This window comes from Adiantum capillus-veneris, chromosome 16, assembly GCF_014529385.1.
Source record: "Adiantum capillus-veneris isolate H3 chromosome 16, ASM1452938v2, whole genome shotgun sequence".
Classification (NCBI taxonomy): domain Eukaryota; kingdom Viridiplantae; phylum Streptophyta; class Polypodiopsida; order Polypodiales; family Pteridaceae; genus Adiantum; species Adiantum capillus-veneris.
Window position 1 is genome coordinate 148,638,007 of NC_140946.1, and position 15,315 is coordinate 148,653,321.

Here is a 15,315-nt window from a genome sequence, read left to right on the forward strand (position 1 = left end):
TAAACCCGGATATTTTTTTGAACTCGGATTTACAAAAATATCCGAGTTTACTTTAACGACAAGACCTACGGTGCTCGCTTAATGTTCGAGTTTACTTTAACGAGTAGATCTACGGCCCTCGCTTAATGTCGGGTCCCTAGATCCCGTCCGAGCCACACCGCCAAGTGCTGGGTCCAAAGACATTCCCTCCTTTGGTAAGATGCCTTGTAGTTGGAACTTGGACTAGGCTAGCCTATTTCGCAATCCATGTCACATTGAAATCACAGTATTCTCATCAGAATATGCTTCTACGCAGAGGCTTTATACTCACGCACTCTCTCTCTCTCTCTCTCTCTCTCTCCGCCTTTGGCTATGGCATCTAGGAAGGTCGGCGTCGCCATGGATTTTTCGGGTTGCAGCAAGTCCGCGCTGATTTGGGCTCTGAAAAACATCGTCAAGGACGGGGATCACCTCATTTTGGTGGCTGTAGTCAAGAAGCACAACGAGGAGGGTGAAATGCACCTCTGGGAGGACAGTGGATCTCGTTGAGTCTCTCTCTCTCTCTCTCTCTCTCTCTCTCTCTCTCTCTCTCTCTCTCTCGCCTCCAAGTCTGGTTTTGACAAAATGTAGTGAGCCAGATGAGGTTTTTGATCTTTTGATAATTTGTTGCCACAGCGCTAATGCCGCTTGAAGAATTTGCAAGCAGTCTAGGCAAGTATGGGATTGAGCAAGATGCCGAACTTTTGAGTTTGCTACAGAAGGAGGCTCGACAGAAGGAGGTTGTACATTGATTTTTGTCAAAGATTGTTATGCAGACGTCCTCAAGCTTTGCTAATCATTTTCTTTTGATGCTGTTTCCAGCTCGTCGTCGTCTTTAAGGTGTACTGGGGTGATGCGAGGGAGAAGATATGTGATGCTGTAGTAGATCTGCCCTTGGATTGCATCGTTATGGGCAATAGGGGACTGGGGACACTGAAGAGGTATGTTCAACATTCCGCGCTCCAACCGTAAACTCTACAGATGCATTTAGACACGCTTTTTCATGCTTGCTGTTGTTTGCCTGGCTTCATCGTGCATTTGGAGGTGTTTTTCTATGCTCGCCGTGGCAGCCGCGATGGGTCTGTGAGAGAGAGAGAGAGAGAGAGAGAGAGAGAGAGAGTAGAATAAGACAGCTTAGCATTAGCATCCTTTCCTTTTCAACATCGAGGTGCTAATTGTATGGCGGCATTGTACCTTGTGGATTCCTAGATCGGTGCTTTGGTTTTGCTGGCCTTCATGCCGAGCAAGCATCTTATCTAGGGACAAATTATGTAAGGAAATCTCTTTCTGTTTACATTTGCTAATGATTTGCCTGGGAGAGGTAGTTGCATGCACCTTTTGTCAGTCAGCTAATTTGGTTTTGCCGAGGAATGGATTAGGTACTTACTACTGCAGGGTATTATTCCTTTATTGAAGTTTTCTTGGACATCTTTGCAGGGCAGTTCTTGGCAGTGTTAGCAATTATGTTGTAAACAATGCGCCGTGTCCAGTCACGGTAGTAAAGTTACCAGCTGATGTGATGTGAGTTGTTAGTGATGGTGTGATCACTCGACTCGGAGATGTTTCTGTGGTCCTTACGTACGTGCTCATTTGAGCATCTTTTGTTTTGTAGTGGACACATTAATAAGTTTGGCAGGAATTGTGAAAGGACCCATTGCCATATTTACGGGCATCCTTCAGCTTGCAGACGTAGCATACCACTTTTAGTCTTGTCGTCATTTTAAACCTGTTTGTACGCCAAAGGAAGACGGTTCTCAGCTGAGGAGTCTGATCTAGTGAAGCAAATGGTCCGATATGTATCTACATTCATTGTGAACCTATTATGGAAGAAGCTGTAGTCTTTTGGGCTTAGATTTTCCGTTTGCAATCCCTTTCCTGTTTCAAGAGCATACCCATCATTTTGCCAAGTAAAGATAGTGTGGGAAAAGTTCTTCTGCTTAGTAAACATTGCGGAGCTTATGCCATATGCAAAATAATGATATGTGTATAGTTTCTCCCTACTACCTTCCCCGTGTTGATGGTGAAAGATAATAATAATGGTTGTTGGATATGCCGAGTTTACTACAATGTGGGCGGCTAATAAGGTGCCTTCACCGCAAACTTGAGCTCAACTTCTCAAAGGCAATTTCTCTGCTTTGTACTGGAGGTCATATTGATGTATTCAATAAATAATAAGGTGGCTAATAAGGTAATCTTTCAAGGCAATTTCTCTACACCTTGTAATGGTGGTCGTATATATATGTGCTCTTCCGAATAAACGTGTTATTATTTCCTCGAGAAAAGCCTGTTCGTATTACTACAGTTTATGTAAATGGAAGTCCTTTTAATTTTTAATGCATGCCCCTCCAATTAGGTATGGAGCTAACTCTTGCCAACTCCCCATGTATGGGGTTGCCCTTTGTATGCTTTGCCACCCAATATACTATGTCCCACAATCCCCTACGTATCCAATTTAGCCCGTCATGGCTAATCAGATGTAATATTTGATTCTCTCTAATGTAAATTTATTGCGCTCATGGGGAAAAAAAAATAACTCAACTAGTTTTTCAGTCTTAACCATTTCACATTCCATCCACACAAGACTACATGTAAGCATAACAAGACACTGATTGTTTTCTATTCTCAAACACAATTGCATATGGATGCAATGTCACAAGACTGTTGCCACTTTAAAAGTTTCCTTCACTTATCCTCTTAAAAGTAGTTTGTCTTTTTGCACGACTTTTTACAAAAGTGATCCAATAGTTATCAACAGGTGATGTTCCATTCATGTAAAGACTATAGCTGAACATTAATCCTTAATATTGAAATGTGCGTGTTTAATGCTTGTCAAAACCTTGTTTGATTAAAGTAGAGTGGGCAATGAAGTGAGGAGAAGCCATGGAAAGGTAATGAGTGAGGAAAAAGTTGGTAAAGTTGCTTTGATAAAGTGTATGATTCTGTTTTCTTTTATGGGAATGAGCCAATGCAACACTTAGCAACAAAAGCCAAGTTAGCCTAAAGTTGATATTCTGATTAGAGCTATTCCAAGACTTATGGAACCTCACCTTAGATCCCAATATACTACCAAACTATTGCCAAGCTAGGTTCCTCTTCAAGGGAGGCCAAGAAAATTGTGTGAGGGCTAAGTATCGATGGTGGTATGAGAGAGGCACCGCTCTCTCGTCCCCCTATGCATTGCTACCATTAAGGAGATGGGAGTTCATCTTTCCTACCAAAAATATGTGACTCATGGGTGTGAGCTTCACATTTGGGGCATAATTGTATCTATGGATTTTTCTAAAAACTTATTTGCTTTATGTGGGGAAAACTCGATAGCAACCCCAGACACACACTCACACAAAATCGTTGGACCTTACGTATACCCTTTTAGCCACTACCCACCTATGGAGCCCTCCACTCAAGTGGTATACTTAAATCTTTTTTAGAATACTTATGGACATCAATAACAAGTAATTGCATCTTTTGACACTTGCTTTCGATACGAATTTACTAATATTTTCACATGTGCATGCTCCCATACATTGTATGTATGTATGTTCTTTGTTTGTCGATTGTCACAACAGTGTCTCAAATGCTTTTGCATTGTACCATTTTAACACGAAGTCATAGCCCAGTAGAAGTTGAATTCTTGAAATTGCTTGTGGATTGTGGCAAAGAGGAAGAGACATTACAAAGGAGACAAAGACCTAGAGCACTTCCTTGCTCGATATGTCAAATAATTTTTTGCATGGTATTTGAAGGGCAAGGTCGTAGTTTCTCTTTGCCTTTTGGGTTAACGAAAAAAATTAACTATAAACTTTTCTATTAGTAATTCAATAATGTTGTCACTGCAAAGATTACTTTTTAAAAAATGTGAATCATCTGACCAGTTGGTTGCCTAGTTTCAACTCAATGGCATGGAGAAGTTGCTTGTCAACAGAGTGGTAGAAGGTCTGGAAAACATTCTGATGTCGATCTGGGAATCTACTTTTGAGTGGAAATCTTGGAAATGGCCTTTGGATGGCCATTTCTTTAAACCTCATACCAAGGGCATCTACCAAGCGTGAATTCATGAGGTTGTTTGGTTCGTCCCTGTGAACAAATAGTGGAAGAAACACTGGCCGAAATCTCAATGGGATGAGGTCACGAAGAACATTTGGAATCCACAATGCCGTATTTTATGAAGGTATTTCTGTGGAAGGTGTTGTGGAGGGCTTTGTCGACATGCGTCAACATTCAGGCAGGTGGTATCAGATTCGATAGATGTTCAAGGTGCATATTGACTAGCGAAGACCTCGCCCACCTTTTCATGGAATGCCCGATAATTAGAGGCTTGGCAGGGAAGGTATACAAATGGGTACAAAGAACATGGAAGATAGGGTTTTTCAAGAAGGATCTGTATCTTGGTGGAAAACAATTTCGAAGCACTGCGCTTCTAATATGCACGCAAATTGTCAGATATTGTTTCTTTAGTAATATCCGGAAGGCCAAGACTTGCTGTGTCTTTGATAGTATCCTCTTTGTGGCTAGCTTCTCAGAGATAGTGCAAGAAAGCAAGGAGTTCATATTTGCGTTTAGGAAAAAGGCAAAGCTCGGATGATCGGCTTAGGACGACTCTCGCCATCCGCTCGAACCTTGCGGTGTGAAGGATTGGGCTTTTGGTAATAGTACGTTAGTAGATGCTTCTCTGATGTAACCATCTGGCCCTCAAGCCTCGGCATGAACTCGAGGCTGATTTGTAATTTTTTCGCGGCATTCTAATACAATCGCTCACAATTGTGACTTTTGCATCCCAAAAAAACGAAGCCCACTAGATGGGCATAACATACTGCCATAGGGGAGAGAGAGGGGAGTGCGTAGCGTGCAGGGCATCACTCATATTGTGTTTCGTTTCTTTGTTAATTATGATTATAAGCCAAGTAAAGATCATATAGCAATTGTCCAAGTTTTTGTTTTTCTTATTCCTCGTCTTTAATCCGTTGGGCAAGCTCTTGTTGATTTATCACTTGTTTTGCTAAAGACGCAATAACTGTCAATTAATTTTTGCATAACAAAGCCTCAATGTAATGTAATGGATGGCACTTTTTGAAAGTAGTTTCTTGCATGCTTCAAAGGCCAAGCCCTCCCATATTTGTGCACCATTTCCTATCAGTATGGCAGTATAATTGCATAATTGACTTCCCATAGTCATGGCCCTTCTTCATCTATTGAGATTCAATCCTGCACGAATGTATCCAATTTTTTGTTTGAGCACTATGGAAAGTCAATTTGTTTTGTATCAAGTTGCAATGTTATTCTGCATCCATTCATACCACCCAAGGTAATAACCTCACCTTTGCCCTTGAAGCACAAAAAACCTTTCTTTAAATTTTGCAAATCATTGATATTAGCCCATGCAAGTGCAGGAGTTAGAATGATGGTGAGGTATGTAACAACTTGTGTAAAGTAGATATGCGAATTTGTGTGATTATTTTCAGCCATGTGCAATGTTTTACAACATCCATACCAAGTATAATGGGGAAAATTTCACAGTTCCAGATTTTTCAAAAGATACTCCCATTAGGAAGAGAATGGAGTCTACGAGGGCCTCTTTATTTGGCAGTTTAAGGGAGTCAAACCTTTTGTATTAAGAAAGCAATCAAAGGATAGGATTGGAAATCACACAGGAAAAACGGCTAGTTTATTTAAATTCAAAATTTTCACCCAAAATGAAATTTAAAATCTAGCGGTTAGAACCACATCATGTAGCATATCTAGGGAAAGCAGGCATGCAAGCCCAAGTGTTGTATGGAAAATGCCTCTTAAACTTGAAGGCTATGCATTCATTTATAGAAAGGAAAGGGAGTGAGTGAGAGACTAAATGTACTGCCTGAGGGGGGCTGGAAAGTCCTATTCTGTAAATTTTTTACAAAACTCGTTTTTTTTAAAAAATGGGACATCAATGATGAGGGGAACGTCGTTTTGGAAATTTGTGTGTCTCACTCAAATAGGCTAATTCTGCACCGATTGAGAGATATCAAAGTTTTTGTACTCTGTTGTTTTTAAGGAGAGCTACATGAAGAAATAGGAGAAGAGGAAGGGAGAAGGGGAAATAGAGAAAGAAGGGGGTTTATTCTTTTTCTTAAATGAGCTTTCTCTCTCAAAATTTATGCAAGGGAAGCAATGTGAAGAGAATAGAAGGAAGGTTCAAGACGAGGAGGAAACCACGAGTTGTTATTTGCTAATGTTTTTTTCACGATCAAGATTAAGAGTAGACAAAGGGTGGTTACATATTCAAGGGCTTGGGGAAAGGAAGGGTGAGCTCTTGACAGTACAAGGACAGTGAAACTGATGTTTGAGGTAAGCTCTAGTCTACATTCACTGAGAGGATCGAATGTATGAGGCTATGAGGGTCTTGACATGCATCGAGAAGACCCCAAGATTGTGATTGATTGGAAACCAAGCAGTGATTCTGATTGACTGTCAAGACTGGAGCTTATGTTTAAGGATCTACCCAGAGTTTTTGAACATCTTGGTGATTATTATCTGACCATAATCTGTACAATTTGTTTCAGATTCACTAAATTCAATGTTGGATTGAGCTCATGTTGCATTGTTTCTCATTATGTATTGCTACTAATCTTATAATATTTACTAAATCTATGTTATCTTCTACAAATTAGCATCTAATGGCACTTATGCTCTCATATTAATTCTCCAATATCTCCTACTACATTATATACAATTATTCATGTTTATGCTCCTCTCCTCTGTCAACTCTCTCGTAGCCAAAAGCCCAATATTTTTTCGATCAACCCCCGACAACCGCGCACTACGACATCTTTGGTGGACCCAACGTAAATCTGATCGGGGTGAGAGGTACAAATGGAAAATTCAGAACTAATGATGAATTTTATGGAAGAATTAACTTCCAAAGGCTTTGATGAAAATTTCACAGCTTCATAATTTTCAAAGATACTCCCATTAGGAAGAGAATTGAGTCTAGGAGGGCCTCTTTATTTGGCAGTTTAAGGAAGTCAAATAAGTGCATGCATTTGACGATGTTGTGGAACAAAATGAGAATGGCATCATTGATGTTTTTCTATGTGGCTTACATACACATGGTTCAACATGTGGGGATGCACCTAATGATGGGAATTCCTTTTCAGAGGGAACATAGGTCTTATAGAGGGAAAATTGGCTTCAATAGGCAAATGTAATTTTGAAGAAGGCCATCATGCAAAGGACTTATGCATAGATAAGTCTATATGTGTGACTAATACTCCAGAATTGAAATTCAGAGGATGTTGTTGAGCTCCTAAGTGTCAAAGTTGATGATGTGGGAATGAGATACCAACAAGCACATAAGGATTATAAAGCTAGAGGGGGTGAAGATGGTATTCCAAACCATCTACCAAGGTGGCAAGGCAACCAAACTTTTCAGAAGATGTTTGCTAGCTTCTTCGAAGGATATGCACAGTATGGGATTTTTATGGTATTTTCCTTATTGCTGATCATGTTAGGGGATTTTATGGTTGCCAGCAAAAGGGAGTACTTGCTGTATGTATGTCAAAAGACAGATTCTCTTTCCAATCACCAACAAGGTTTGGGTACTTCCTCTTGATTTAGGGTATGTTTTCCTATTTTGCAAAGATTATAGATGCTACTTACTGAACATGAAGTTCAAACCAAGTGGATCCAAAAAAAATTGGAGCAAATCCAAGTCATTGTATGGTATTGGGTCCAAGGTATGGTGTTATGTTGTGTGAAGCTTGCAGAATACACACACATTATGGGGCGTTTGAAAATGCATATACTTGAAGGGTTTTATGAAGCTCTAATGTTTTGACAGTTTTCTTCTTATCCCATTTGATTCAGGTGGGTATGAAGATGCTTAAAGGTAATGTCAAGTTATCTCCACGTGCTCTGAAGGAGGGGATTCCTTAGGTGAAGGTAACGAATGATTGGCTGACTGTAGTATGTTGAGGTTCCCGTATGATCCTGGAGGACTCATGAAGATGAACATTATTCCAATCAAGTTGGCACATGCCGGAGGATGTGCAAATTCAGAGGAGGTGGATGTTGTGTCACTCCGCTTTCACAATGCCAAACAAGGTCAAAATATTCAAATCTACTTGATTGAACTGTATATGTTAATTGTGCAATGATGGGACATGTGATGATGTATGCCACAATATCAAAGCAAGTGTACAAGCCCAACTGTAGGGATTTGATGCTTACAATAGGAGGTTTGTATAGGAAAAGCCGTTGCAAAACATGCAAGGCAAGTTGAGTGGTTGGAGGCCATGTGGTCAGTGATAGAAAGGAAAGTGGGTGACAGACTAAATGCACTACATCAGGGAGGCAGAAACGTACTATTCCATTAAAATTTTCATTTTTGTGTCTCACGCACATAGGCTAAGTTTGTACCAATTAGGAGATATCAAAGTTTTTGTATACTATTTTTTAAAGCTTTCCATGGGCTTGACATTCCGTCTAGCCCCTGGTTGGAAATTGATGCGCGAAGCAATCATGGTGTGATGGATTACCTCGGTGATAGAACCAAACCATTGAGAGTTGACATGCTCGACCATCTCTTCAGGTAATCCTGCACAATTGTTGTTTTTGCTCGGTGAAGTCTATCTTTTAAAAGATAGTAGTCTTGAGATGTAAATCCCAAAACTTGTCTACATATTTGTGGATAGACTCATGGGAGAGAAACTTCAAACTACGCCATACGGTAAGCACTTTGTCCTTTGCATCTCTTGCAAGGAATTGCTTCATGATGGAAACTCATAGAGTTTTCCATGTCTTTGGGGCTTCTCCGTTGCCACGAAGGCTAGCCCACCATTGACGACTGCATAGCTACATGACGTAGCTTGGAGGACTCCATGAAGCCCTCGTCTCCAAAGGCTGCATCAAATTGTTGGATGAAGGCCAATATTGTGGCACCAAAGGTGCCATCATAGGTGAGAAAAGAGATATTCTTTCTTCCCTCTTTGAACTTCTTGAGCTTTTGTGGCCTTCACCATGCACGGTAAGATTTGCGATATCCTCCCCTCTCGTATTCTCTAGGAGAATAGCCATAGATTTTATCGGAAGAGGAAGAAGGTGAAGAAGAAGGAGAAGAGGGTGACCTCTTTCTTGCCCTTTGTTTCCTCTCTTACCTTTTGGAGTGACGAGGAGAAGGATTGTGGGTTGAACGTTTCCTCTTAGGGGGAGTTGGCGATCGTCTAGACCACCATCTTCGTGGAGCCACATCTTAAGAGGAACTTACAAATTCATTACTTTCTTGCTCTTTGGATTCCTCCTCTCGTATGGGAGAGAGTCTTCTTTTGGGGGTCTCTTCAAGAGGCCTCATAAGCTCTATCTCCTCTTGGAGAGGAAGGGAAATCCCATAAGCGCGAAGTTGTTGAGTAACTTCAGCTTACAAAGCAGGGTTTTGTTGCAACCTAGTAACAAGATAATTGACAAACATGAGGGCATCATCATTAGCACCTTCATGTGCAAAATCAAAGTTATCAATGTTCATTCTACCCTCTTGGTTGTTGTTAGCCATGCTAATTAAACTTATGTCTTTACTTAGTGTATTCTTGGCAATTCAAAACCTTAGTTTCTACTCCTCTTAGACTTTGAAAATCGGCACTTAAGTATCTACACCCACGATTCGAATTGCTTAATTATAGAGAGTAGTGGAGTTGGTCTAATATTGCAGTATTGCTGAGGGATAGATCCTTGGAGACTTCTTATGGCTCAATAATGGTAAAGCCGTAGGCAAAGACTCCATTATTCATACCAAAGCTCTCGAGAGAGAATTTAGAAAACATAACAACAAGTGAGGACCGGATTTATGTGGAGCCGGTCCCCTCTCCAATAGGCATTTGTATGATAGGTTCTCCCATCAAGAGAGACTTGGTACAATACATTCTTTGTGTTCCTTGTGACCTACGTGATGCAATGAAGATGAAAAGCTTCATGCATTACGAGCATAGCATTACCTCCATATGACAAGTAATTTCAAAAAGCAGTATCTAACACGTCATATACTACCAGCGGTCCGAATAGTGTAGAGTCATTTTCCGATTCCTTTCCACATGCCAAGCCTTAAAAAACCATATACTTACCTTCAGAAAGAGCAGAATGGTCAACCATTGGTAGTTCCCTCAAAAAACAAGGGACACGCTAAGCAGGAGGTCATCCTTTCTCACATTGTGAATCCGTACAAGGTACCCCATCATTTAAATGATACAAATCTAAGATTAGCTTTTAATTTTTTAACCAAAAAAGACCAGTTTTAACATCGAAGACCAGTTAGGCCAGTAATCGAGATAACCTAACGGCTTGAGAAGGGCCCCTCAACAAAAAATTGCCATATACTTACCATCAGAAGAACTACCATAGAGAGTAAAAAAGAACCAACCGTATGCAGCTCAGAGAGCGGACCGTAACAGAGGTCCAATTTATTATGCAAGTCCCCAAAATACCAAGCGCAAAAAATCAAAACTAAGAATAAGACGGCCCATAAAAAACCAGTAGAATGCCAAAAACTGTTGCAGACACTTCAACGTTGCCAAAGTAACTATAGTACCATAGTGAGTGTGTGTGTGTGTGTGTGTGTGTGTACCCGCCCTTTCCCAGGCACCATACACAATGGGTGGGTAGTAGGCCCATTGTGTATGGGCCTACTACCTAATAAGAGAAATGAGATTCTCTTTATCAAAATGTAGCCCAAGCCAGCTATGATGGGTGAGAGATTGTATGATAGTGTTACAGATCTGATTTCTATTAAACCCATTAAGGCAGTACTTTTTTATAAGTAAAAAGACCTCTTCCCAGGCAAGAGAAGGGTTAGAGGAAGAGTAGCAAATTAGGTGTAGTAGGCTGATACAAGAGCTGATAGCAACTTTGTAGGGCCTATTGCTATTCTTTTTTATGAACTCTATGAGTGGTAGCTTTAGAAGATCTCTTTTCCACACAAACCTAAGATCATACCCACCAACAGATGGGGTGTGAAGGGTTATCGAGAGGTTAAGAAATTGGACGGACATGCAGAAGGCCCCAATGGGTGTGATGGTCTCATGGAGAGAGGTAGGTTCAATTTTCAGGCAGTGAGGGTAAATCAGATAAATTTCCTTAGGGAAGTCTCTATTGTTAACACTTAGTAAGTCATCCATGTATCTATAGTATGATTGAACTGTGGAAGCTTATTTTTGTACTCTTGCATGGTTTTGAGGCACCATCTATATTCAAAGTAAGCAAGGTAAATATTACACATAAGTGGAGAGTAAGAAAAACCCATGGGGATGCCAAGGCATTGGTTAAAGCAAAGACCGCCTGAGACTACAATGCAGTTATTTAGTAGCCAGGAGATGTAGGAGTAAAGTTTAGCTTCATCAAAGTGTAGGGAGTGCAAGGAGTGAGACAGATGAATTTATCTAGGTTTTTTGGATAGAGAGATAAAAGAACTTCTTCTTTCTAGCATTGGAGAAAGCTAACTTGATTACCTTGGCAAGAACAGTTTTAAGGCCAAGATCTCCATCAAGGGGAATGTTTTTGTAGCATTGTGTGATATCAGCGGTAAAGATGTGGAAGATATTCTGAGGAAGGTTAAGTGATACCTCCGCAGAATTTTTAGTAAGCCAGAAGGGGTTATACTGGATATGTAGGAAGTCTTGGCAGATTTTCTGTTTAGTGGCACAAATAAGCTCCAATTCAGATAAAATAAGGTCAAGGCAAAGAGTAATATCCTTGGTGATATCGGTGAAGACACAATTGGAGGCATCAGATATCCACCTAAATTTATGCTTATGGATTTTATAAGTGGGAAAAAGTACTGGTAGCTTAGTGTTCATCATAGAATAGCCAAGAAACCCTAAGTGATTAGCAATTTTATTTGAAATAGTTTGAGGTGTAGCATTAATATGACAGAATTCTTTACAGATACTCGATCACGAGCTGCCTTCCATGCAAGGTTTTTGCAAAAAATAGTAGGACAATTAGAGCTTTTGTCAAGCCCGACAACAAACCATTTATCGGAGATCTTTTGAAAAACGAGAGATAAATGAGAAGTAAGCCAAGATTCATTAGATGATAACCAATTATTAGGAAGTTATGAAATTTTACGAAAGAAGCACTCCTTCACTACTTCCCTTAAGTCCGGTAGGACTGTCATCTCCAGTCGCAGAGCACTAACAAGGTCAGTGAGACAACTTAGTATAGCTGATAGGGCAAGGTATGGGTTTTTGGGAAAATTAGGTAAATGATTGAGCCCTTTGGCCAAAATTCTTTGTATTTTAGTGTTTTCAATAATGCTAAGATCACAAGTGCAATCATGGTTATCAAAACCTTTAAAATATCTACAAAAAGAGGTATAATGTTCACATGAACAATGAGGGACAGAATCATGCTGAAGAAAGTCATTGTTATAGATCATATTTTTTATGGGATGATGGTCTTTCCATCCTATGAGTATATTGTTGAGTAATTTTTGATTACCAAAAAATAGATCAAAGCACTCACAAAAAAGATTTTTTGGTTGAATCCAATCGAGGAGTGCATTGTGAAAGAGACAGTGTAAGTAGATGAAACCATTTTCCGGATCCACTTTGTTGAGAGTTCTTCTTCCGCAAGGGTTTGTGGCAACCTGCAATACAACCAGAGTATAAAAATCAGGGAAGCTCCTGATAGGGGGAGTTAAATATACATTTCATCTTATACACAAATGGCTAGCCAATAGGTAGAGGTATGGCATGTTCGAAAAAAAAATATACATACTAATCTGAATGCTACAGTAATCCAGTTGTTTTAAAGTAAGCCACGGACCATGTTCCAACTCATGAAGGCATCATAGTCCGGTATATAAGTCCAAAAAGATGTTATAGTTTGGCATTACCTCCATATGACAGGTAATTTCAAAAAGCAGTATCTAACACGTCATATACTACCAGCGGTCTGAATAGTGGAGTCATTTTCCAATTCCTTTCCACATGCCAAGCCTTAAAAAACCATATACTTACCTTCAGAAAGAGCAGAATGGTCAACCATTGGTAGTTTCCTCAAAAAACCAAGGGACACGCTAAGCAAGAGATCATCCTTTCTCACATTGTGAATCCGTACAAGGTACCCCATGATTTAAATGATACAAAGCTAAGATTAGCTTTTAATTTTTTAACCAAAAAAAACCAGTTTTAACGTCGAAGACCAGTTAGGCCAGTAATCGAGATAGCCTGCACCTCAACAAAAAATTGCCATATACTTACCATCAGAAGAACGACCATAGAGAGTAAAAGAGAACCAACCATACGCAGCTCAGAGAGCGGACCATAACAGAGGTCCAATTTATTATGCAAGTCCCCAAAATACCAAGCGCAAATAGTCGAAACTAAGAATAAGACGGGCCATAAAAAAACCAATAGAATGCCGAAAATTGTTGCAAACAGTTCAACTCTGCCAAATCATTGAGAGTTTAGGTAAGCAGTAGCAACCAAATGCCTTGCTACTAAAAAATCTAAGAACCACAGTAGACTACTGCCGAAAAAAAACCAGTCAAGCAGAACCCCTAACAAAACAGTATAAGCCAAAAAAACTGTCAGCAGACAGTACAACGCTACCACATCATTTGAGAGTTTATGTAAGCAGTAGCAACCATATGCCATGCTGTTAGAAACATCTAATAACTACAGTAGATGACTGTCGAAAAAACCAGTCAAGCAGTTCTACCCCAATGTTGAAACAACTTTTCTTACTGCGTTTTAGCAAGATAAAGCTAAAGAGATTTTAATCAAAAATGGGCGTGAGGTACGTAAAGGCCTAGAAGCAAACCTAAGAAGTTTGAGTAGTGAGCTCCATAGCTCGAATCGTGAAGCAGGCGGTAAATCCCCTTAGTAAAAAAAACAACAAAAAATAACCACAAGCTAAGTGAGGGGCAAGGTGCGCCCTCACCTTATTTATAGAGGTTGGACTGCCAGTCCTTCGAGCGTGAACGATGAGAGAGGCGAGTTGCCCTGCTGTGTGGTGTCATCAAGCGGTACACAGAAACCATTGCAAGGGGAGATCCATAGCCAGGAAGTGTAGGCCGCCTACCCAATGTAATGAGAACAAGGCGTTTTACTCACGCTCGTTACTCCAGGGGAAATATACTTTTTTATTATTATGCAAGGGCAAAGTCCCATAGCCTATTCATGGCTTATTGTAAGCAGTATCCCATCAAATGTCGGACAAGATTAATGAGTGTTCGAGAGGGGGGTGGGGGGGGGGGGGGGGGGGGGGGGGGGAGGAAGATAGAGGGAGGGGGGGAAAAGTAGCCAAAGTAACTATAGTACCAGTGTGTGTGTGTGTGTGTGTGTGTGTGTGTGTGTGTGTGTGTGTGTGTGTAGCAGTTCTAAATAGATACATACGTGCAAACGAACACTACCTATTCATAAACCAATAATTCTTGGCAAATACAATGGATTTGTACAATAATTTATTTGTTGTTGAGAATAAATTTTATACACGGTTTTGAAGAAAACAAAGTACAACATGGGAGAAAGTAATCCCAAAGTCTGGGGTGATGGTGCTTCAGGGTAAGAGATAGGCCTCATGTCCTCAACCACATATAATAGTATGCTTTTATCAAAGAAGGTAGCCCTCACATGCACCCATAGTAAACAAGAAAATGCTCGATTAGCAATTGTTACTGTGTACAGGTGATGCATGGGCATCCCAGTTGTTATCCATGTCCCAATGAAAAAAACACCAGTTCCCAAAATGTATTTGTATTTTGAAAAAAAGAATAAGAGTTTTTTAAGGCAAGTTCTTACTATCCAAAAATCCTTGGTTTTTAGCAAATCTTTCCTAGAGTGAGATTCCCATAGTAAATGTTACCATTTATCAAAGAATTTCCCCTTTTTTTAAAAAAAAAAACATTATGTTGCCTATCTTGAGTTTAAAGTGTTTTAAGGAGGTTCTCTCAATCAACTTATGTTTAACAGTTTCTAAATCAATCTTAAAATAGCTTTCGGAGATTTTTACCCCATATGGGCAAGCACAAGTTAGCTCGAGACATATACCCCATAGTAGGCATTAGTTTTTAACAGCTAATCTACTTCAAAATATCTCATGAAGTGCTAGAGGAAAGCCAGTTACACATGAGCCATGTCAAACCCAGATTTTATTTCACTAACAGAGCCTAAACGGCTACTGTAGTATTATAGATAAAGCAAAGTCATAAAAAATCTCCAAATTTCTAAGGTGATGTCTTTAAAGAAAAAACAACACCGTAAGGTTCAGGTCTCCGAAAACCAGCAAAACGACCAGAGGAGTCCTAACCCTTATGTCTAGATTTTGCAATTTTCC

The 15,315-nt window shown here is 40.0% G+C and overlaps 1 protein-coding gene across 3 annotated transcripts; it reads left to right on the top strand.

Moving 5' to 3' along the window:
* Positions 1 to 229: 229 nt before the first annotated feature.
* On the top strand, positions 230 to 1,869 carry LOC147440043 (universal stress protein PHOS32-like). Of its 3 annotated transcripts, none has more exons than XM_086485735.1 (5): positions 230 to 523; positions 655 to 758; positions 841 to 959; positions 1,456 to 1,539; positions 1,631 to 1,869. In XM_086485735.1, the coding sequence occupies exons 1-5, from the start codon at positions 352 to 354 to the stop codon at positions 1,740 to 1,742; spliced, it is 591 nt and encodes a 196-aa protein (XP_086341861.1). In that variant the 5' UTR covers positions 230 to 351; the 3' UTR covers positions 1,743 to 1,869. The 3 variants fall into 3 exon arrangements, with proteins under 3 accessions (XP_086341861.1, XP_086341859.1, XP_086341860.1); XM_086485733.1 differs by adding an exon at positions 1,228 to 1,289 and having other exon boundaries at positions 232 to 523; positions 1,461 to 1,680; XM_086485734.1 differs by adding an exon at positions 1,228 to 1,289 and having other exon boundaries at positions 233 to 523; positions 1,456 to 1,680.
* The last annotated feature ends 13,446 nt before the right edge of the window (positions 1,870 to 15,315 follow it).